This window comes from Thalia democratica, chromosome 1, assembly GCF_965202585.1.
Source record: "Thalia democratica chromosome 1, ktThaDemo2.hap1.1, whole genome shotgun sequence".
Taxonomy (NCBI): domain Eukaryota; kingdom Metazoa; phylum Chordata; class Thaliacea; order Salpida; family Salpidae; genus Thalia; species Thalia democratica.
Window position 1 is genome coordinate 25870194 of NC_139165.1, and position 25656 is coordinate 25895849.

Sequence of the window (25656 nt, forward strand, 5' to 3'; positions counted from 1 at the left end):
TTAACATGAGGTTTAAAAGATAAACTTCTATATAAAGGTATCGAAAGAAAGCACTGTAAGCAATAAATACGAAAGCAAAGAAAATATGTCCTTTAAAAATATTGGACTTAACAATAAAAGTTTGGAATGTGTGAAAGTTATGATGAGTTAAAATAATAAAAAAAGTTTTATTTGAGATTAAAACAATAAATTAAACTATTTTACCTCAATTAGATTAAATTTATTAAATAAAGTGTTGTAAATTTAAGGTAACAAAATATATGAATTTTAGGTATATCTGAAAAATATTCAATTAGTTTCACATAACTAGTCATACTGATATATATTGGTGATAAGTTTGTATATAAAAAATATAAAAGTTTATAAAATTGTTTTCATACTTGAAGGCTTAAACTAAAACAAAATAATTTACCTTTACTTATATTTAGTTATTTTGTTCTTGTATTTTATAGCTTTCTAAAACGAAAGTATTTAGAAGTGATAAAAAAACGTCGTAAAACTAATAAATGGGCAGTGATTAAGCTATTTTTTTTAATTAAAAAACTGTTGAAATTGTAATCGACTTTATATTGTTTTTTTCACTCGTTTTATATATATATATATATATTTATATAAACTCAAGAATTTACAATAATGTAAAACAATGCTAATGACTTTAATTTGGCTTTCTTCAAACAACTTCTCTACTTATTTTAAAAATCACTTTAAAACATTTTTTATTTTATGCATCGCTTAATGGTTACTACTATCGGTAGCTGATTGATTTAATTTGAGCTTTTTGACAAGTTTCGCAGCAGTTTTTACCGAAATAACTGTGTGAACACTGGTTGTTTTTTGGTACAAGGTAACACCATTTGAAATTGTCCACACATTTATCTGAAATAAAATTATCAAGTTGAGACAACAGTAAATTTACTTCTAAAGACTAAAACTAGATATTCTTACGATTTAGTTAATATTATTTCAGAATTTTAGACTTAATTGAATAGTATCAACTGAATATCAATTTTATATATTTTTTCTACAATCGCTGAAAAATTTGAAGATATAAAAAAGAAAGAAAAACTTCAATTGTTGCGTCTTAACCATTACGTCAAAATCGTTAAAGGAGTAACGTCAAAACTTTTGGGACTTGATTAAACGAACTCGTTAAGCTTAATTCTAGTTATAATAAGCCTAATACTCAATTCATAACAAAATATTTAAAATTTCTCACTTTTGTTATCGGAAGGACATTTGTTGGTGTTGCAAGTTTTCCGAATATCCGGTTTTTGCCCGGGTCGGCATTTAACCGAGGGTCGACCGAATAACAGACATCTTACAATTCGCATTTGGTATCCGCCACCACAAGTTACTGAACACTGAAATAAATAATAACTTTATTGCATTGAACAAGAATAATTTATAACAATTAAATCATTGCATTTTCTAAATGTCATTATTTTTATATCGAGGAGTTTCTATTTCTTTCAAATTCGAAAGCATAGTTAAAAATAAATCTAGCAAATTTTAAGTGTTTAACAAGTAGTAAACTACATTGCAAATAAATTTTAAAAAGATTAAAAAATTTTTAGTAGTAGTTATTCTGCTAAATATAAACAAATAATACTTTATTAATCAAACCTGTTGCCAATTGCCAGTGATCCAGCTTGCTTCAGTGAGACCTGTTTTTAGAGCTGAATCTCTCTCATTCACCTCAATCCGTCTCAATCTTTCACTCGTCGTCCTGACAGTGGTGGTTGTTGTAGGTGTTGGGGTGGTTGTCATGGCAACGGTTGTCTGGCAACTTCTTACCAAACAAATGGCTGTCCTATCGGCTTTCCAGTCGTTGGGCTTCTTAATTCGCTTACATCGTTTGGAGCGGACGTGATAGATTTTGCCGCTTCTCGACTTGTAAGTGCATTTCAATTGCCTTCTTTTAATGCCCTCACCGCATGATTTCGAACACTGGAAAAAATTTAAACATTGTAAAAAATTAGTTGACAGTGTAACTGAACGATTTTAAATACAAAAGGAAAAACTGTCATTCAACAACATTTTTTGGCCTTTTTTACTATCTTTGCAGTAAAATTTAACTGCGAGCCAAAAACATTAGTAGCGATGTTTGACTTTTGCGGTTAACATATGTAAACACGAAACTAAAGGATTTGTTAAAAGAGCTTGGGGTTACGTAATGTTTATGTAAGTAAACAGTCTTTTTACAAGCTAGTAAAACTTATTGTTCTCTTTTACTTTGATAGAAACTTTTATCGAAATGTAAACTAAACAAAATTTTTCGTAACAACCGAAAGTTAATTAAGGATTAAGTTTTTTATGTATAAGAAATAACTTTAACATCAAAGATTTTAGTCTGAAAAAGCAGCATTACTAACTTGTCCCCATGATGTCCACTGCCAAGTGAACTTTTTGATTCTGCATTTTCTAATTAGACAACTCTGTCTGCTGATTGGTTTAGTGTTTGTACATTTGATGCTTCTCAGTGTCTGAAGTTCTGATTGACAGAAAACAGTTCGATGTTGGTATCCTTGCCCGCAACGTCGAGAACACTGTAGATTTTTTTGTTAAACTCTATTTATTCTTTTTAAGAAGTAAGAGTTTTATAACAGTTTGTTATGAAAGTAACTGTTAAAATAACAAAAATATCAGTTAGTTAGGTATTTATTTTTTTAAAACGACTAAACAGCTGTTTTTTCTTCTTTTGTTTGTTTTAAATTTAAAATGTAATATAAAAAAAGGTTTTACCAATACTGATTGATAAAGATTAATTTTTAAAGTTTTAGTTAGTTACTGGATAAAAAATGTCAATTATTCAAATTTATTTTTTATTAGACTTGACAATCGAATATTGTAAATAGAGTGAAGTTATTATTCTCTTATTAGTTAGTTATTTAATGAATTGTTATAAAAAAACAACTTTTCAGGATTTAAATTATAAAGGGCACTAAAACAGAATTAATCCTATCATTTTTACCCGAGACCACAGATTGATATGTTTTTAAAAGTTTCAAAAAAGTAAATAATAACATCCAAGAAGATGAAAACCACTTCCTCTTAAAAACAATGAATTTTGACTGACATCTTAAAACTTGTTCACTTGTAAACTTTAAAAACAAATACACTGTAAAAGTACAATGGCGAAAAATAACTTGTTTTTTTTACGTATGGTTTAACAAAATTAACAGGTGATTTTTCAAAACGTGACTAGTTATAAAATTAATTATATAGCATAGACCTTATCTAACTTGACGGGGTTTTTAAATATTATATCTACTAAACTAGATGTTTTTTAAATGTTTATTTAATAAAAACTTATTATTTTAACGTAATTCAAAATTCAAAACTTTTAACTACGGGCTACCTTTTTGGGTTGAAGTTAATTAAATTCAGGTAAGGCTTGTTACATTAATATAAGTTTGAGTACATCAACACATTTAATTTATACGAAAATTAATTTATTTTCAATAAGTTTATAAAATTTACAAACTTTGGACCATAGGCCGGTGTGCCATTGGGGAGGACAAATTACGTCAGAGTTGCATTGCTGCGTTGTTGCTGGTTTTGATGACGTCACGCATTCGTAATTGGGAAACAAAAGATCCCCAGATGCAGTCAATGACATGCACTTGATCTGCCTCGATTTTATGCCGCCCCCGCAACTTCTGCTGCATTCACCCCAGTCATCCGACACCCATCTGGATAAGTTTAAATAAATGTGTTATGTTTATTTAATGGACAAGTTATTACTTATTTTTAACAAAAAAATTAACAGTTTATACATTTTTTACTTTTTTATTTATATATTTAAAACATTTAATATTTAAAACTGTATTTTAAAACTATTTTTGCAACTATATAAAATAAAACCATTAGGAAACTAAACAATAAAAGTTCTACTCATAAAAACATATTTAAACTTAAAAACAATTATCAAACCTTGCCGGACATTTTTTAATATTACAACGCCTTGTAATAACAATTGGTTTGTCTGATGATTTGCAGTAATAGTCAGATACTGTTTGTTCTTTTTGTGTAACTCCTTTTAATATTTGTCTCCTCAAACAACTTACTTGAAGAGTTTGTGATCCTGAAATTAACATTATTATTGTACATCAATTGTTATAAAAAGTTTGTGATAGATTTAGCCATAAAATCAGCAGTTTTTTATTCAATTTTCATCAAAATAAAACTAACAGAATATATACTAGTTTGAAAATATATACTTTTGAAACTAGTATTGTTATTGTTCCACAATTTTGAAAAAACTTTAAGTTTAGAAGTCAAATAGTCAACAAGAAACTTAAAAAGTGAAGTATTTCTACCGAAAGATAGAATCGATAAAAAGCAAATGGAATAGCAATATATACTTTGTAACGTTAAAGTTGAGTAAACGATAAGCGCTTAACTTTGTGACGTAATAATCTATTCTAGAAAAACAACCGGTGCACTACATAGAATATAATGCTTATATCAATAACCAATATGTTGCACTTGTTTGTTACATTCTTTTAATGTTTTTCAACAAAAATAGCTACTTTTATACCTCTTAATCTATTTAATACCTACTAAAGGTCTCTTAAGATGTAATGTAAAACTAATGTCTAGTTTTTATCTAATATACTCAAAACATTATCAGGAAATTAAATCAAACTGTATGGTCTGAAAACCTTTAAGTTAAAAAAGTTGTGTTTTTTACTCTCGCTTAATTGATTTATCAACAAATAACTTTATTAAACAAAGCAATTTAGCTCTCATCTTAAATACACAGAGGCCAAAAATTAATATAAAATCATACTATAATCATTATTTATAAAATAATCAACGGCTTGTAAAAATGTCCTTTTGGTTTTATATTTACTATTTTAGATTTAAAGGCACTATTATGAACTATTTCAAACCTCCAGCACAAGATTTAGTGCATTCTGAATACTTTTTACTCCAAACATATTTTTCTATTGGAGCGACCAGCTCATGTTCATAAACAACCAATATTCTTGGTTCAGGGTAATTTCGTTTTTGTGTTGTGTAAGTCCAAGTTATACCCGGATTATCAGTTACTACTAAAACCTTAAAACAGTTTGATAAATTAAAAAACATAATTATTTTGAACTTAAACTTTAGCTATACTTTATAGTTCTTGACAGTACAAATTTAGCAGAACTCTGTAAAAAACCAAGCAAAAATTTAAACCTCGATTATCAAGTCTTGATATATCGGGCCTTCGGTTGAAAGAGATTCGGTTTTATATGGTGTTCGGTTGTATAACCATTCACTTCCGGCAAATTTCCGATCTCCTTGCATATTAACTGCCCAGTTTCCATTGAGGAAATATCTGGAAAAGTATAAAAATCAAAATGGTTTATCAAATAAACGAAAGTTAAAAATTCGTTTGAGCGTTTTTATTTTTTATTACCTTGGTATTTACAATATGTAATAAAATGTTGTGTACACTTAAAATTTTATTTTCAGTTATTTTAAACTATATACCAAAACTTTGTTGCAGCTAAAATTAAAGCTTCATGAAAAAATAAATTTAGCTGTAAAACATTAACGTAGAAGTTCAATAAAAACTCACTTTGTATTTCTTGTGTTTGCATTTTTCACTGCAATATAGCTGTGAGTGCAGCATTTGTTTTCTTTTATTTCAATTTTCCTTGCCCCAGCTGGAATGTGAACCACTCTGTAGTACCCTGCATTCATTGTTAAATGTGAGAAAATAATTAGGAAACAAATGTACTACAAGTTCCAAAGGTTTTCGAGAGCCGGCTGATGTTACATAACCTTGGTAATTAAACTTAGGTCTAATTTTATTTTGATATATAACTTGTTTGCTGACATTAAACTATTGTTATTGTGCTCTTAAATAGGAAAACGCGATATAAAAGAGCAGATCTGTTGTTTAATTTTTATATGGTAATTGAATAGTTTGTCTAATGCAAATATTAAAATATACTTAAGTGTTTGAAATTCATAACTATATTTTTGGTTTAGGGATATATTTTTATGGTAAACTTAAAATTTGATCGTAACAATTTCAAAAGAAATTTTGTCAAAAAACTACTTTAAAAATTCTCAAAAAAATATTCAAACAAACCGCTATTAACGACTTTCCTATCGTAGACACCACTTATTATTTGACATGTAGAATTGTCACCATTACAAACACCACATACGTCTATTGTCGCGTTTGAATTTATTTTATTGTCACATCCTACTCTCTGTTACAAAAAAAGCATACTATCAATCAATAAGAATAAAACAGAAAATGAAACAAAAAACATAAAGCATATATATTTTGTATTTTAACTTCACGAGTGAGTTCATACTAAACAAATCTACCCTAATCCAGTTAAAAGTACAAACAGTGGTGATAACCACACAATTAATTTTCAATTAGGCATACAATTTCGGAACTAATCTTTTTTATTTTAAAACAAACTTGGTGTAAAACTTTAATACTTAAACGTACCAAAATTTTGTAGTTACTATTATTAGATATGTAACCTTTTTAATGATTTGACTATTTTAAGAATAACATTCTGTTAGTTATTTAAAGATATAAAAAACTAACAAAAATTACTTTAATAAACTACTTTTAAATTTTAAAAACATTAACAGAAAGGTAAAAAATAGGGTTAAAAATATATTTACTTTCATTTTATCTTAATACTTTTAACTACTTAAATAAATTGAAATAGATAACTTCTAGAAAACCAATTAAACTGACCGTGCATTTACCCTGAATACATAACATATTTTTATCTTCAGTACAAGGTGTTCCATCTATAACTTGATCTGCCAACATATCGAAAAATCCGAATCCTTCAGCTTTACATAACAATTCACATTGTCCTCGACCTAAACAATAAAATTTGAATAAAATCTGTTTAGTTTCAGGTATTTGAAAAGCTATTGAGCTACTTAGTTAGGCTTAAGTATAATAATTTCTACAGCTGATTTAATTCAAAAGTAATAATCTGTATTTCACAAAATTTGGAAGTTAAGATTGTCATAAACATGTTTAAATTGTTTTGTATTATATAAATACTATAAACTTATTTTAACTGACCAAAAGTAGTGAATTTAGTGAAAGGTACCCATTTGTAATAAGATCTTCTGTAAGGTTTTGAATCAAATTTTGAGCACTGTTGCTCTCTGAATGTTTTTGTTGAAGGCTTACAATTCTAAATTTTAAAAGATTATTAAACTAACAACTAAAATAACTCATGGCAATATCCTACAAACTAAAAAGAAATAATATTACAAAGTTGTAGATAAGAACTCAGCAGTTAGAAAAAAACCTCTGGGCTGCAAATTTCGTACTGTTTGTCTTCGCCATTACAGGGAATTCCCCCAAATCGAGGTTTGGGGCTGTCACACCGCCGAACTCTCCATCGGACACCGCGGCCACAAGTCCTCGAGCAAGATGACCAATTATCAAATTTGCTCCACCCTCCGTTTATTCTATTTGGGACTTCCCCTAATGTGACACATTCGCCTCGTCTGCACCACTGTTACAAAAAGGTTTTATTGATAAACAGAATTTTATTTTTTTATTATAAGTTACTGAATAAATTATTATAATTTTTACTTTCCTAGTTATTTTACTTGAATTAAAAAAATAATTAAATAATAAGAAAAAATCAATTTATGTTAAAATTTGGATGGTTTCTGTAAATGTTTTATGTTTATTCAAAGATAGCATGCAGTTAAGTTTTGTTATATATATATATCTATATATACATCAACTACTAACAAGATTGTGTCCACATTTAGTACCTTCTGCAGCTGGCATATATTTTGTTTCACAAATTTCTCCCCTTCCACACCATAAAGTCTTACATATTCCTTCCTAAGTAGAAATATTATTCTATAAGTTTAATTAGGTAAAATGTATATACATATGGTAAAATATATAGTATGGTTTACAGAAAATAAGAACATTGTAAATAATGTTCTTTTTAAGTATAACTTTTTGTTTTAGGTTGTAAATCAATTATATTAAGAACAGTTTAGACTATGTGCTTAATAAACAGCAGATGAAGTTGTAAGTTAGCTTTGTAATGCTGATTAACTAACTCTTAGTAAAAATAAATAAAATAAATCAGATCGAACGAAAAGTAAACTAAAGTATCAAATATCAACTTAGTTTAAAAAGCTGTGCAAATATTTTACATCTACAAAGACTTGCCGGCTTTATTGTTTGTTTTTCATTAGTTGGCATGTTATAAGTAGATAACTTTTCTCTCTTTTATCAATTAGGAACATGCATTGCTTGTAATTAAGTTTGTTTTAATATGAAACCGCTGATAAAACTGGCTTGATAGTTGTTTTAATCAGTTTTTATAGGTCAGTAAATGTTAAGCTCTGGTTTAAACCAGGTTGTATTTTTTTTAACATGTTTAGCTGCAGTACAATAGTTTAACTATTTTTACATTAAAAGCAATTAGCGATTGAAAATTAATCAGCTGCAATTAGTTTACTATTTTTACGATCTACGACGGCTTTAATTACTGTTTTAAAATGTTTTCAAAACCAGCTAATTACCTATGGTAGCATAAAAACAACAAAATTTGATATTTAAAAGAGTTGCAAAACAAGTCAATTTGTGTTTTATTAGGCTAGCGTGTGCAAAAACTTGAAAAAAAATTCAACTTTAATATTTTTGTATTGATTTAAAAAAATTTTTTAAAAAGCTACCTTCGCAGCTCACTGAAACAATAAAAATTTTGAGAATGTATGTATTAAGCTTGCTTCTACAAATATTAATTTATAAGTACAAAGTGTTTATACTCTTTGATTGCTTCTTTCTGTAAACTAATGTACATTCGTGTATAGCTTCTCAAAGAAGCATGTAAAAATGTTGACAAGTTAAATTAATTTTACGTTCGCTTGTCTGTTTTGTAACACCTTTTAAAGGCTTAGTAATTTAAAGGCAAGTAATACGTTTTGAAGTATTTTAATTGACTTATTACGTTAGAAATAGCGGAAGCATAGATCAAAATCATAATGAAATCAAGCAATGCTCAAAATTAACGACTAAGCTCACACGTTTTTTATCATAGTTTAAGTTGACTTGTTTTTAAAAATATTTTTACTTAAACTAACAAGTCCATGTTTGTATTTATGGTTGCAAAGTTGTGTTTTGTTACCAAACTGCCATCTACACTGTTCTTCAGCCGAATAAGTTTGTCCCGGTTGCTGTGACGGATAATCGAAATCAGAAGTTATTTCAGATGGACTGTCATTCATACAATAACTGTCTGAACTCCTGAAAAAAATATTATATTTATAAAACTAATTTAGAAGAAATTTTTACCTATAAGTAAGTAATGTTATTTAATGTTTGATAGCAATTTTCAAACTTTTGTCTTATGAACAATTGGAATTATTTACTTGAGGAAATATTTTAATGACTCTTTACTGCATTGGGACCAAGTAAATACCCCATTTAGAGAATTTAATGTAGGTGACATGATATTTCCTTCGCTCAAATTACACGTATTACTTTCACCATCATGTCTCATTCCAAGACTGCATGAAATTAAAATATTAACTTGTAATTTTTTAGGTTATTAGAATTACTACTTTCTGGTATTTACAACAGTATACAACACATACCTATGTCCAGTTTCATGAGCGACAGTAAAAGCAAGTCCAAGACCAATGTCCTCGTTAATTGTACAACTTTCTTTTCTACGACACATACCTCCTATTTGTGCCAGACCTGATAATGAAAACAGTAAATAATGAAATAATTATGACTGAATTATTAGTTAGTAAATGAAGTTTTGTATCTGTCGTATGGGGTACAACCAGAGACGAAGCTAGCTCAAAAAAGTTACGAATCTGCAAAAACTAAAATATCCTAAATAACACGTCCTAGCGGGAACACAGCAATTTAAACTACCTCTAATATTATTAAATTTAATCTGAAACTATGCAGTTATGTTAATACATCAAAAATGAAATGTTTTTTGAAAATGAAATTCAAACGAGTGATAACGGTATACAAAGCTATTTATTTTGTTCCACACCCCATATGACTTTTTATGTCATGCCACTTGTGTAAACCCAGAAAACACTCATTAGAAATAATAAATAATAATTAAAAAACTTTACACACTGTGATTTAATAATTATTTAGAATATTAATAACCTAATGTTGAACATGGTTTGTTCTTGTTAACACAAATATCAATTCCTGTGAGTAAAATTGAATGATCAGCTTTTCTACTGCCAATTTTATCTTGTTGTTTATGTTGCCATTCACAAAAATTAAGCAATGAAGTATCAGCCCTGTGGCTTAATTCCAACTCCTTAAGAAATATTAATATTTTACAAATACTAGCATAAAAATTATTTTAATATAGTGATGTATTACCATAAATCTAGAAAACTTTGCATGTATTTTAAACACCTATTACAAATACTAACTGAATCATCTTCCAGTAAAACAATTCCAATAATAATGACGTTAACATCGTTTTCTAATGAAGGATCAGAATATAAACTTGAAACCTAAAATATTTTATGACATTTTATTCAATTAAAAAAAATCAATAAAAGCCAAATGATTTAAAACAAGTCAAGCTAAAAAAGTGTAAAGAAATACTTTTAAGTTTATTATTTGAATTTTTAACACAGTAATACACTTTTAAATTAAACCATAACGTAAAAAAAACTTTTTAAACGTTTATTTTCTATTATATTTAAATTCGAAAAACATTAATTGTCTTGCAAGGAATTTAGTAATTCTATGATTGAATGTTTACCGGTAAATAATGTTCCAGATGTTTTATTAACAGTATTGTGTAATTTAAATTCTTTTAGCACCATAAACATCGAAACCTACAAACCTAATTACAAGTCCAAATTTTTAACTAGGTTAAAACATTAAAGAATTTTTAACGAATTATATCCGCTTTATGATGGGTTATAAAAATTTTAAAAACACCTATCGATGTGCTAACTATACCAATGAAAAACTTTAATTACAACAAAGACACTAATTATTATCCAGTTTTAACTAGTTTCTAGTAGCTTTATGAAAAGGTAAAGTCGTAATGTGTTTACCAAGGATACCCGTAAAATTAATTGCTTTTTAAGTTTTCAAAATATCTGTTTTCAGTTTAATACAATTAAAATTAGTAGAATTTCTTATCTCTCTATCTGCATTTTAAAATTCTTGCGCTACAATTCAGTAGATAAACGCATTAGTTACCTTAATTTTACGTATTACTATTGCTAGTAATTCTAATAAATATAAAAACCAAACTTGTCAATCCTTTTTAGAGCTTCTTTTAATCTAATTTATTATTAACGTATTAAAGTAAATTAAAGTATTGTAGTATACAGCTAAGTACGTAGTTTGCGGTTAGACAATAACTAAAAATGGGGCAAAAATTTGCTACTACAAAAAAAATTAGGGTAAATTTCGCAAAAATATATTAAGAGACTTTAAAGAGAAACATGTTTTTTAAAATTAAACACCAAATAATTTTTAAAGTTTTAACTATTTCACAAATATTTTTTTTTAAAGTTTATACGATAAAGTATAATAACGATAAAATATAAGCTAACAACTTATATGTAATTGCATATAAATATTTGTTAATATTCTAACCATGTTCATAATAGTTAGTATGTAGATTGTAGTACTCCTTTCATCATTTTTATGTTTTTCAATAAACTTTTTATCAGCGACCACCAAAGTTTCAATTCTCTTTTTAACTCTTCTCTCGTATCTCTCATAATAACTCGACCTTTCTCTCGAAATTGACCTGCGAAATCTTCTTTCTGCTTCAATTCTCTCTTCGTTTTCATTTTGATCTTCCTGTAAAGAAGTACGAATTTCACCGTTTGACAGGATAGTCAGTGTCTTGTTCTCTATATTTTCACTGATATCTACTGGGTCTGTTGTTAAATGAAACGTGTTATTTATTGGTACAGTTTGAATTAACTTGTTTATTTTTCACAAACAGTTGAAATAAGCAAAATAACTGCTGGTTTATCTAGAAAGCTAGTGTAGTAAAATAAAGTAAATAATTAAGCTTATTATTTATTATAAACTAAAATAAGCTCTTTTTACTTATGTAGATGTCTTCTGGTTAAAATTTTAGTTTTTAAACAAACATACTAGCTTTTAAACAAACAAAATAGAAGTTTTCTATCAAATTATGAAAATATAAGTAGAAAAAATAACTTTATTTCATAAAAAGTTTTAGTGATGAAACTTTACAAGAAAACTTTTAATTTGATTTGATATCACAAGCAACTTAGCTCAGTAAAATCGACTTATCATTGTTTAGAATAAAAACGTTATTTTCTCTTCATTTGCTTATATAAACTACTAATGCCAAGTTCACAATTAACAATAGAAAAATGCTTGTTAGGTCGTTTTAACGACACTTGAGAACCCTTGGTTTTTGTTGTTTATGTTGCAAAAACTCCTACTCACATGAGTTTGTATAAACAATTATTCACAACACCAACAAAAACACAAAAGACTTTATGCTTTACTAGACAGAAGTACATTAGAGACATCTTAAACAATGGAATTTAAAAAACTTTCTCGTAATGGAGTACTTGTTTCAAATTGTAAGTTTTATTGTAAAATACTTTTAGTGTCCAACTTTTAAAGTTGTTAAGTGATAAACATGTCGAATAGGCCAAATAGTGGCATTTTAAAGCTTTCTATGTAGCTTCATAATCACGTCATTGATTTTTTTCGGAAAGATTTTAAAGCATATTGTAAGTAGAAGGAGAAAGCTAATTATAAATTTATATTTTATAACTCTAACTAAAATCAAACAAAACGTTTAACCATAAAATTCAAAACGGTGACTTTATTGCAGAACAATTTAAATTAAAACTTGTATTTTGAAAGGATAATTTAGAGCAAATAGTTAAAAGGTTGTCTGTTTACCACAAAACTAAACACACGCCGACTTTTACACGAAAACGTTTTAGTTATGACGTCATAAACTTACGTCTTCTTCCCTTGCCACAGTACTGTATTTTTTCTTCTTTTTTGCCTCCTTGACGTTGATGCACGTGATTGTGACGTTTCTTGTAGATAACGTGAGGATCCGATTCGAACTTATGACGTTCATCCTCACTTATATGGCTATCGTCTACCGGTTCTATTATGATGTCATCATCGTTTGTTCGCATAAAGCCCGTCTGAATAAATATAGCTTTTTAAATTAAAATTAAAAAAAGTTATTGAAAATAGCTATAGAAGTGTTATAAGCAAGTTAACATGTACAAACAACATTGACTAATCAAAAACGGTTCAATAAATAATAAAAACGTCATCAAGAAAAATAAAAACAAAAGCTTATATATAGTACAAAAAAAAGTGTAATGTCTGTTCAAAGACAGGTTGTTGTGTCGAGTTTATTGTTTACTACAAAGTTTGTGTCGAGTGATCATCATACAAGTACTCATCTGCCAACATAATTGCAGCATTGTTACGTCATAATAGTCGTTGAATGGCAAAAAGATTAACATGCTAAAGAGTTGTAAACAAGTTTACTATAAACTAAAATTATGGCAGCATTCTAAATTAGTTAACTATTTTTAAAACATTCTAAATTCAAAAGTATTAATTTACGTTTCACAAAATCTAGACCAGCTAAATTGAAAACAATGTTTCAAAAAAATTGTCCATAAATGTATCTATCTCTAAAAATATGTAGGTTCGAAAACCGTAAAGACTTGAATTGTTCACGTTTTGATCTAAATTTAAAAATGTAAAGTTTGTTTTATTCACGTTGATGCTAAAAGTTTTACGTAAAATTTAATTATTTTCGTCTTATTCACTTTTGATATCTGTTAAAGAACTATCATGGTTTTATTTTCTTTTTTTTAAGATGTTTAAGCTTTTACGTACGATAAAGTCTTTAAAAGCTATTTTCGTCAAAAGCTATATTTTAAGTACGTTTTGAATGTTTATGTACTCAAAGTATTTTAGTGTACTCTAGATAGAAGACAAAATTGTCTTTAAACAACAAAATTGTTCTGTTTCAAAAATTAAATTTAAAGTATTTCAGCTTTCAACTTATGAAAGTGTACCAAAAAACTTGCAGTGTTTTTTATAATTAGGTAGTGAAATTGAAACTTGACAGATTTTCTGTCAAAATTTCGAACTAATCCGTCAATCATGATTTTGTTCACAGGTACTATAACAGATTATTTATTTACATTTTTTTGTGAATATAGAACACAAACGTAACCATAGAAGACTGACTGTGCATCAAGATATTAAATAAGAAGATTATGTTAAAAATAAAAGGTAATAAAAACAAACATAAATTTCGAACAAAAACAAAATTGAAAGTTCAAAATTACGTTAGGATTTTTTACTACAACAATATTAGCACGTAATAGTAATTAGTAAACGAGAACATGTGTTAATGATGAAATTGACCACGTGAGTAACCATTAGGAATTTCAACAAAGGTGAAGATAAACTTATTAGTTTCCTATTTAGTTGTACCAAAGAAAAGACAAACAGCAAGTCTGGCTGCTTTTGAACGTCGGCGACATCAAACAAAATTTCAATGAAAATATTTCTACTTGTTCTTTTGTTACAACTTTATAGGTAAATACTTTTGTTATATTGTTAACTTCGTAGCGTTGGTCTAAATTTTGCTGTTTGTAATTTTATAAATTATTTTGTGTTTTGGTTATTTTAGATGTCAGTTGATTGATGTATTTAAAGTTAGTATTTTTACTTATTTCTTTTTTATCTAATGACAATCAATAACCGCAATGAAACTATTATTTATTTAATTGCAGACAGATAGTCATCTACATAGCACAAAAAAAAACTAATTATTGTTTAATAGATATAGAGCTCCTAAATTTTAATATAAACTTTATAAACTAAAATAATTTTACTTGTAAATGAAACTTTAAAATATATTTTTTTTTCTAAGAACAACTTTTGAAAATATAATAAATAAATTTGTTCTACTTATGATAGTTTCTAGAATTTGTTTTTCACACAACTGACTACTTCAAAGAAATTCTTTATAATTAGGCAACGAATTTAAACTTTTACATTCTTACATCATAACACTTCTTTAAATCAAAGGTAACTTGTTAATTAAAACCTCATGATTGTCAAATAGTTAACAGTTATTTAATAGACTGTGGCAATTACAAAAATTTGAGAAATTTAGCTTGATTACAACTTATTTGTTTACTATTTTGCATCGCAAGATTTTCAATCGTTGTATAAAAACTTATTTAAAAACCTTTAAAAAAACTTTTTTAATTAAAACAAATTTGACCTACTATTAATACTATGCAAAATAAGTTAAATTTGTAATGATTAAAAAAACACTTAAACATCTAAAAAAACTCACTGGTCAATACATATTTTGAATCTAACTACTTTGAGGTGTGTAAAAATTCTAAAAATAGTCTGTAATAAATATACATAGCAGTTGTTTAAACATCAAACGCTTTAAAAGTTATCACTGAAACAAATGTACAAAACGTTGCTGTTACTAACCAGTCCGTTGCAGGTTGTCATGGCAACTGGTCGGTTACCATGCGACACCAAGCGTCCGTGGTAGTGACAGTCCCACCCGTTTCCCTCGATAATCCGACTTCCGTTCTTGTCCATTCTCTTCACGTAGAAATTGGGGGACAGCAGTTGTGAGTTGGGCCTAAGGTCAAACAGGAAAGACTGGCCGAGACCACGGACTCGATAGTGGACCACTTTGTAAGTTTTTCTGCTTTTTTCTTCATTCAAGCTTCTGCGATGTCTTTTTGTTGCTTTTTGGTCAATTTTTTGATGGTTGAAACTTCTGTCCGTTTTAAACGGTGTCACAATTTCAAAACCTAGGAATGTTTTTTATTTTTCTTTAAGTTTTCTGTTGTGGTTTTATCTAGAAATATTAAAAAACTATATACACAAAACAACTAAAGATTATTTTAATATAAAATGATTTTTAAATTTGGTTTTACAATCACCTACTTTGCAATGTTTGAAAAATAAGCCCCTATTCTTTTTTTATCATACATCACACATTTACTAGTTAAACACCCATTAAGTTTTTTAACCCTAACATTTTATTACCCTTTAATAACCAAATCTACAACCACTTTGCAAAGCCCTGATTCGAAATCATTATAAAAATTGCTTATATTGTCTTACATAGAAAGTTTATAACTTAATAATAAAGGTATAGAGCTATAACAAAGAAGTAGTAAAATTTATAAAATTTAAAAAAATACTTTAATTGTACTTGCAATTTTTTGGAAAGAAATTTTTATTAAGTTAGATTCACAGGTTTAAACTTTAAGAAATACCAGTAAGCAAAGTTAAAAAACTATTTGTGAATTTTGAGTGTTAAACATGTCATTTATTGAAAATGAAATGGCAGAAAAGTTTTTGTAAGCTAATATTGTGATAACAAGCAGAGTTTATTTAATTAAGCAGAAAACTTGTTACAATTATGTCATAGTTAAATCGGCAGAATTAAAAACCTCCGGCGAAAAATTAAAACCTGTTCAAAACCGGAAATTCAAACCCATATCAAAATATAATCAGATGAGAAAATCTGCCGAAGTTTAAAATCACGTGAAAGCGATTGCCGATCTAAAAGCAAATTTGTTGCCAAACATAATTTCTGCACCGGTTAAACTGAATGAACTTTTTCCTCTTTTGTGACGTAACTGTTAGTTTTCGGTCGTTGACGGCGGTACAGAGTTCGTGAAGAAAAAATAAACTTCAACGTTAAAAATATTTTATTTTGCTAGCTTCTAAATATATAATTATTCCATTTGTTGTTTTAATCTAGACTATTTTTTTATACAAAAATTAACTAGTTCTTACATTAAGTTTTCATTACAGAAGATATAATGAATAACCTAAATATTTCAGGAGTAGAAGTCAAATGAAATTTAAACAAAACAAGGTTTACAGCAAAATAATAAAATCGCTTAAGATAAAAAAAAATATTTTGTTAAAATATTTCAACATACTACCAATAGATTTTACTTAAACATAAATATTTCCTACAAAAGTTATCTCAAAGATTTCGTTGAAAAAGCTTAGCTTTAAAACACCACTTAAAAACAATGCTCATTAATGCAATCATAATATTTAATCACTATATCCAACTACTTATCTTTTACAATAGTAAACAAAAATAAAAAACCTTCTAAATGTCTATGCGTGGTTTGCTTGAGTTTTTTGTGTAAATTTTGATGGTGTTCTTCGTAATGTTCTGGCCATGAATCCAAATCAGCACCATTAATTTTTTTCTGTTAAAATAGTACTGTTACTAAAAATAAAGTTCTACAAGCTGTCAAGACAACTTATTACAGTTATATACCAGGTATAATAATAAAGCTTGGTCAACATGCTTTATTTAACCTTTAATATAGTACAAAAAGCTTTTTGATCAAACAAATTTGTTAAAAATTAACAATAAAAACTTTCAAACTTTCACTGACCTGTAGAGAATAGTTACACATCAAAATAAAATATGAGAAAAGTTGAAGAAACTTGAAAGACTTTTTTGTAAAAGTTAACATATCAGGGTTGTGATAAATATTAAAAAGTTCGAAAAGTAGCTAGTAAAAGTTTAAAGCTGCGTGATTTTTTTTCTGTATTTCCAACGTGCAAACACGTTCTACTTGTAATTGTTAACTTGCTCGACAAATATCTAGATCCAGCATCAACAACTTTTTCTCTTTTCAGATCTCTCGTACATGTACTCTCTCGTGCCTGAACTTAACTTTCGGACTTTTTCCTTTTTTTTTGCGTGATTTTGAAGATGTAAGAAAAAGTTGTTAACTTCTTGCGAGCTTCGTAATTTTAAATATATTTCGAGCTATTTTTATATCTATCATTTATATCTATCAAATGAAAAATTCTCAATTATTTATAAACATATTGCTGTTTTATAGTATATCCAGCAAATGAAAAACTTAAATTTCAATTAAAAGTTTTAATAGTTCAATACTTAAGTTTATACTTGAAAATACAATTTCTTAGTTTTAAACTGAATGTTACTAATAATCTATGTTATTTCGGACATTTTTTATAGTCTGATCACTTACTGTTCCGTTAGAGTATTAAAAATATCAATGACTTCTTTCATGTTAAAACTAGAAAGTTGTTCTTTTTTCTCATTAAAAAAACATACTATGTGACGCAAATCAACCATAGATCAAAAAATAACATTACATCAGCTTAATTATAATTAAAAATATAAACCATGACATAATTACTATTAAAAGTCCAGTGGTATAAAAAAACTTTTCAGTTCAAACTGAAATTTTCATCATAAAAAAGCTTTTGTTTATTCAACTAAATGAAGCAAGTTTAACTTCTTTTAAACTAGATTTAAACTAGATTAGTGAACTTATATTGCTCATAATCAATACAATGTTTTTTAAAGTATGATTAAAGTTTTTATTTACAAACTAAATATAATCATTACAATAGAAAATGATGCATAATAGAACTTCTATAGCTTACTGTATTACCTGTCAATTAGTAACTGTCAACACCTTTAAAAAACTCTTCAATGTAGAACAATAAATTAAAAAGACTTTTTTTCAAAGTGTAATGAGCTAAATTTAAACATCGAGGAAGAAAACATATTTTCATTTATTAAACAAAACACTGTTTTTAATTTCTTTTTTAACTATAGTTCACTTTAAAAAACTTAAAAACAAATATCATGCTATTAAAATATATATAAATAGTTAAAAAGAAGTTATCAACTTTCATTGTTTTTGTGTTTAAATTTACTCAGTTTAAATAGCTTTTAAGAAATCTTAGAATTTTTTAAACGATATGTAAAGTCTTTCTAGATGCAAATTTAGAAATAAAAGTTTTAACTTAATTAAAACTTTTCTTACGTGGTACAATTTGGAAAAGTTTATAAAGTAAAAAACATCATTTACATTTAACAACAAATTAAAAATTGATTTTATTTTACATAAAAACAACTTTATAAAACTGTGGTACCTACAAACAATTAAGTAGCGACTAATCATAATTATCTTACACCAATATTTCTTGTAAATCATTTTACCACTCAAACTTTTATTGTTAATTCTTAGATTTTATATTGATAAATTAGAAGCGTCAAACCGCATTGCAATTATTAAATTAATCTAAAACCAAAGCATACCGCAAAGGAAGTTTGTAATTAATACAGGTAAAAACTCTCAAAATTATTCTAACTGAAAATTAGAAAACAAGGTTTTACATCTTTTGGCATTCATCTCAAACTTTTTTTTTTAGTTTGTGCGTGTTATGTTACTTTTATATAAGTAGAGTATTAAGTTTTAGAAATATTAATGTAAGTTCCGATTACACAAAAATAAAACTATGTAAACTTTACAAGATGTTGTAAAATATTTTAAGAAAAGTATGCTGTAACATTTTCAAAATTACGTCTTTATAGCAAACAATAAGTTTATATACATATTGAGCTTAACAAACACTAAAAGGTTAAACTTAGTTTTGTTTGGTTTTATTATTAAGTTTACTAAACTATATTTTACAGTACTTCAAAAGTTATGTTCATAACTTTACAAAAACATAAAAGTTAACTAAATAGTACCTAATAAAAAGTATGCAATAATTTAAACCTTAACTTAACTGTATTTTAAAGTTAGTTTAAAATTTAATTAACGTGTAAAATTAATAAAACTATATTTTTTATTCACAAAAAAAAACAAAGTAACCTGAAAAAAAAATTAAACGTTTAGTTGGACTAATCGTTGACAATTTTATACACAAGCGACATAAGTTTATTAAAAAAATTCTAACTTAGTTTAACTTTGTTTAAATTCTAAAGTAAATAATCGCTTTTAAATCGCTTTTACTCAATATTTCAACATGTTGAGCATAAATTTTAAAAATACATTTTTATCACATTTATCTTAATTTTGATTTCAAAAAAATAATAACTTGTTTTTCTAAACTTCTCTATGTTAAATCTAGTTAGGTTAGGTATGACTTAAACTATTAACGCTTACAGAAGCTAACTCATAATTTTTTTATGCAAAAAAAAAGCTTTTTTCGTATTTACTAAGAATTAAATATTACAGCTATTTATTGTATACCTTTTAAAATTTTACAAAAAATTTATAACAAAACATGTCCAGCCAAGTATAAAGATCTTAATATATAATTTAGGCTCTTTAGATTACCTTTAGTTCAACTATTTTATAATTTTTTTTTATATATTACGAAGTTTTATTTATTTCAAGTTAAAAGCAAAACAGTTTAGCATTTCTTGTCCAATCTAGGCTAGTAAACAGCTAAAACATATGGCAAAAATTTAACTCTTTAGCAGTGTGCAGCGGTTAAAAAAATTAACAAGCTCTCATACAACTTTGTTACAAAAGGATGTATTTTGAATTTTTTTTCAGACAAGTGGAATCTTGGGGTAGATTTAAAATGTTTTTAGTAAAAAAATTGCTCTAAACAAAGAAAGCATCTTTGTTTTGAATTAATTAAATGTTATTTGTACTCAGCAGTTAAACAATGTTATCTTTACATTATATAGACATGTATTTGTGGGCAAAATACCTTAATAAGAAACCTTAAAAAGAATAATTAACATAGCTTTAAGAGAACGTTAAAAATATAATTATTAGTTTTTTAGCGTAAAAAACTGTAAAAAAAATTTAATAGCATATCACTAACAAACTCAGTGAAAAATGCTTTTAAATAGCACTAAAGATAATTAAACCAAGAAAGATCTAATCACTAAATTAAATAAATATTTAACACCAATTAATATATAAACTTTAGATAACATTTTTTGTTTTTTATAACTTCAGTCATAACACCTTACAGAAAATTTATTATTGTACAAGTTTATATAAAAAAATTCAGAAAGTAGTTCTAATCATAAAGCCGAAAACAATATGAAAATATTTTTCTTAACACTGCGTGTATAGTGTACTAACATACTTAAACTAAATTAAACGTCATTGTTTTAAACATAAACAAGTTCTATAAATAAAATTAAAATAACGTTAACAATGCCTTGTTGTTTTAACTCAGTTTTTTTTGTTAGAAAACATAACAAGTAATACAGTTATAAAACAAGACTCAAGCCGAGAAATGAGCCGAAATCACGGATTGGCTTCTATCAGTTGCATGTTTCAAGGACACAATAAAATTCCCAATCTTTACAAAAGATAGGAGTTACATAATAAAGTGTATACTAAAAACCATTACTGATTTCGAGCAAGTTTATCTTCTGCGGCTAACAAAGGTGTGAGTGAAAAAATGATTAATTTTGCATAATTTGCAAGTTTTTATGCATAGAACATGATAGTTTTCCCCTAGTTTGTTTTGTGTATTATGGGGTTTGCCTTGTAGCAAAAAGTATTTGTTATAGCTTTTGTGGAAAGTACCGTATAGCGTTGATTAAAACTTTATTTAATATTAACTGTTTAACGCATTAATTGGGACTTGACTTCTATTAAAGTTAATTATTCATCAATTAGATCTAATTAAAACATTTTGTTGATTTTGATTAAAAATATTTATCACTTAGTTAGTTAAAAGTTAAAAATTATAAAACTATTAGTCATATCATCAAAGAAAAGCAAAAAATTTAAAATGTTACTAAACGGGAATATATTTAAACTAGAATATAAATCTACTAGAACAGCTCATTAAATCAAATTTGAGCTTGTTTATTTTTAAATAATAAATAAAACAATTGAGTTTAAGTTACTACAAAAAAAAACTACGACAAGCAAATTCAAAGCGAAAAAAGACATAACACTTTTAAATAATAACGATTAACACAAATATAAATTTAGATGTGTTTAGTTATTGAGGATTTTTTATTCAGCTTAGGTATGTTCTCAACATGTTTTTGTTTTAAAAAGTATGTAAGTTAAAAAAATATAAACTGTTTAGAAGGTAATTGAAATTTATCTATTATATGGAAGTAGTTTACATTCGTTGTATTTATACTAGTGTAAAGAAGTTAGTGCATTTAAATTTAAAACATCTTTTAAAAACATCTATTACTTCGTACGTTTTGTATTTAAACTGATGATAGTAGTCTGTTATAACGTTTATTATTTTGTAAATGATATAGAAATTATTTCCAAGATAGTTTTCTATAAATTAATAAATTGAAATAGTTATCTATATTCAACGCAACTTATTTTTATAGTATTAAATTTTATTACATTTCAATTTTAGAAATAATTGGTGTAGATAGGAAACATCAAAAGATATTGAATAAACTTAGCTTAAACTCTGAGTTATTAAGATTTAGTTTTAATGAGTCTATATAATTCTCAGAAAAGTAAATACAATCAATAAAGGTTTTTTAAACTAAAACTGAAACTTGATGCGTGTAGTTCATGTTAAAATTTTGACTAAAAAATTGTTCTTAGTGCTAGCTGTACTGCTGAGCAAACAAACAACTCAAAGTTTACAAGCACAAAAATAAAAAAAATAAAATGACATAGTGTTTTGTATATTTACTGTTTTTGGTATGAAAAGCGAAAACTCAATATATAAAAAGGATTTTCGTTTAATCAAAGGATTTTAAATTTCTACGAATAAAAGCGAACGTTATTACTTTAATATAAATTTATATTTATGATTATTTTATGTATTAACAATTATTTATTTGGTTTTATTAAGATCCTATTTTTTGAAGTTTAGAGATTTTGTAAACAAATTTTGAAGTTTAGTTTAAAAACGAACATCACTTTACATTTTAACATATTTTAGATTACTAATAGCACTGAAAATTAGCACTAAAATTGAAAGTTAATAAAGCATATTTTTCTTTTAAAAAATTTTTTCAAATTAAAAAAAGATAAATCAATTCTGGTTTCCATAAAGATTCAACAAAAACACATTTTGATACATAATTGATCAAACTTGAATTTAAGTAAGAGGTTTAAACATTATGCAAATCAAAGCTAACAAGTTCAAAACTATTCTGTTGTTTAACGTTTTTTGTTGATATGCTTAAGCAAATATGCTTCCTATTAAAACGACATATTTATGTTTATGCAGTTTTTTTATTTAAAAGAGCATTTTGTAACAAATTGGGTAAATAAAACTTTTAATAGACTTAACAAACCTTATTGTTTTCACAAACTTTAGGCTAACTTCACATATGCTTACTTTTTAAGTTTTATCTTTGAATTTAAAAGTGTTGCTGTTAACTTTATATCAGTTGATCAATTGCACGTTTATACAAAACTTGAGTTTGACTGTTACTTAAGAGAACTAAGGTTAGAACAAGTGTTCTAAAAAAACGTCGTCAACTTAAAATATAACTTTAAATACCTAGTTTATAAGTACTTATATGATAGATATTTTTAATAATGCTGTTTATTTTTTATTTTTTTATGTATAAAAAGTAAGCAAAGTGTTTTTTAGTTTTATTAAAACTATAACTAGCGTTGTACACAGTTAATTTTGTATAAAAATTGTTTGTCTTAAGAAGTTAGGACTCAATAAGTGTAAGTAACTTATTATGATAAGTTTTGAATTAAAGACATTTATAGTTTAAAAATGTAAAGTATAGATTTTTGTTCAAAACTTAGATTAAAGTTATATGAGTCGCAAAATATTGCTTGGCACTACTATTGTTTTTTTAAGTTATTTTAATACTATAGATATCATTTAATAAGTAAAGGTTTAAAGTTTTAAGTTTAGTATTGTTTTAAAAACTAAGTATTTTTTTTTTCTTCATTAAAAAACTATAATTAGAATAATAAATTGTTTTTCAGAGTAAGTATATTAGCTGTAAAAATAAAATATTTTTATAAAACTACTATAATTAGATTTTATTCAATTAGATTTTAAACACAATTGTAAAAAATACTAATAAAATATTTAACTACTAATAATTATTTTAAATTTTTTTCGAGTAAAAATTAGGCACCTTGAAAAGTTAACTTAAAATTAAAAACAAAGAAAATGAAGATCCTATAATTTATAAAAAAATAAGATTTATTCTGTTTTTTTAGACAATGTTTAGTTTTTGTTTGTTACAAGAAATCAACAAGATTTTTTTAAAGTTAAAAACTCTTAAAATATTACAATAAAGTTATTTTAGTACTTTATATAAGCTGATAATCATGCGTTCGTGATGTGAAGTACGCAGGTTGATTAAATCACATTTTTGCGCATTTCCTTGTGAAATCATCAGTACTCAACACTGTATATTACAGCTGACTGCTGTTTAATATCGTTTAATTGGATAACCAGTAGCAGTAACGTTTTAAGTATGAAAGTGGTTTCAGTTTCATTGTTGGTGGTTCTCTGCGTTCAGCTGGCTTATTGTGGACTCTCAAAAGGTTTGTTGTTTTAATTAATAGTTTACTGTTATAGCTGTTTAGTATTTCAAATATTACAAACTGTTTTTGAACGAGTTTTTTTAATTTAATTGTAATATTTTTGTGGTCGTACTAATAAGTTTTGAGAAGTGGAGCTTTTTTTAATTAAAATATTTCATAAAAATCAAAAACACAATATATGTTTAAATAAAAGATGCGCAAATGTTTACCAAAAAAGCACAGTTTGAAAATTTTAAGACTTTTAAGCAATTTATACAAACTATAACTATAATTTTTATTTTACAATATAACGTAAAAAAACACTTTTATGTGTTAACTAAAAAAATATTTATTTTTAAAGTAAGGACAAACACCAAGTTTATTTATTTTATCGTTAACCACTAGTCAAAAATTACATTTATGTGGTAACTAAAAAAAACTTATTAATTTTTTATACAGGACCATGCAAGGTAGCGGCAGAGCTTGCAAAAGCCAAGCACGAGGAAGAGTTCAAGAATCTTCCGGAGCCTGAAGATTTGGAAGACATCCCAGTTTGCGACAACAGTGGTTGGTATGCGCAGTTGCACTGCGGGTAAGCCCCAAATAAAAATACATAAATGCATAATTAGTTTATTTTATTATAAAACGTTTAGTAGGTATAAATGTATATGTATTGGTTTTTTATGTAGATAAGTGAATGTTTCTTTTGTTACTTAAGCTAGAATTATTTTTTTGTTACTAAAGCATTTTTAGTTTGAGCATACTGTTGCATGAGATGACTCATGCAAAAGTTTAGTGCTTGACGGTTTTATTTACTACATATATCATCATTTAAATTTAAAACAGCAATTCGCGAATTAAAACAAAATAAGTTCACATGTTTTATTTACTTTGAATATTATTTTGCAGTGTCAACTTGTGCTGCTGTTACAACAAGTTTACTGGAAAGAAACAATTCTGCAAGCCCATCGAGGACAGAAGCATCCGTTGTGATCAGCCCTAAGTGTTTAAAAAGTTTCTTTTTGTAAAAACTTGTTGAATAAACAGTATTGTGATAAGTTACAGTTTTTTATGTATTATTTTTCAATAGTTAGTTAGATGTATAAAGTTACAAACACGTACACAAAATTAGTTTTGGAAGCAGCGTGGTATTTTTGTAAGTACACCAACATGATAATAAACTTTATTAGGTAATGTGTAACAACAAAAGTAAAACTGTAACGTTTTATAACTGATCAAAAAAGGTTTAAAAGATTGAGAAACGTTTGGAAAGTATGCAGCTAGTTTAGCGCAGTATTTGTAGCTAAAAAAAACTCAAATTATTTATTTTAAAATTAA

At 26.4% G+C, this 25656-nt stretch overlaps 1 protein-coding gene and 1 long non-coding RNA gene across 3 annotated transcripts; one reads left to right on the top strand and one right to left on the bottom strand.

The window, feature by feature from the left end:
- Window positions 1-516: 516 nt before the first annotated feature.
- On the bottom strand, window positions 517-17635 carry LOC145830252 (A disintegrin and metalloproteinase with thrombospondin motifs 18-like). Of its 2 annotated transcripts, XM_082938198.1 has the most exons (24): window positions 17476-17635; window positions 17178-17283; window positions 15524-15855; window positions 12990-13182; window positions 11624-11913; window positions 10435-10518; window positions 10157-10316; window positions 9619-9724; window positions 9394-9531; window positions 9106-9268; window positions 7754-7849; window positions 7299-7508; window positions 7067-7181; window positions 6725-6855; window positions 6092-6215; window positions 5573-5687; window positions 5188-5329; window positions 4896-5064; window positions 3934-4084; window positions 3485-3692; window positions 2373-2546; window positions 1624-1947; window positions 1217-1361; window positions 517-876 (listed from the first exon to the last, which is right to left on the bottom strand). In XM_082938198.1, the coding sequence occupies exons 1-24, from the start codon at window positions 17554-17556 to the stop codon at window positions 746-748; spliced, it is 3888 nt and encodes a 1295-aa protein (XP_082794324.1). In that variant the 5' UTR covers window positions 17557-17635; the 3' UTR covers window positions 517-745. The 2 variants fall into 2 exon arrangements, with proteins under 2 accessions (XP_082794324.1, XP_082794332.1); XM_082938206.1 differs by lacking the exon at window positions 9394-9531.
- Window positions 17636-24207: 6572 nt separating this feature from the next.
- LOC145849125 (uncharacterized) lies at window positions 24208-25376 on the top strand. The gene is made up of 3 exons (XR_014372322.1): window positions 24208-24339; window positions 24778-24910; window positions 25228-25376. It is a non-coding gene; the product is annotated as an uncharacterized LOC145849125 (long non-coding RNA).
- The last annotated feature ends 280 nt before the right edge of the window (window positions 25377-25656 follow it).

What these genes read in the sequence shown, in the direction of transcription:
- LOC145830252 (XM_082938198.1), bottom strand. Translation starts at nt 17,556, where the DNA reads ATGTTAACTTTTACAAAAAAGTCTTTCAAGTTTCTTCAACTTTTCTCA. An exon ending in CACGCATAGACATTTAGAAG is followed by an intron (nt 15,856 to 17,177) that starts GTTTTTTATTTT and finishes AAACATTCCTAG; the next exon opens with GTTTTGAAATTGTGACACCG. An exon ending in GTATTCAGGGTAAATGCACG is followed by an intron (nt 6,216 to 6,724) that starts GTCAGTTTAATT and finishes TTTTTGTAACAG; the next exon opens with AGAGTAGGATGTGACAATAA.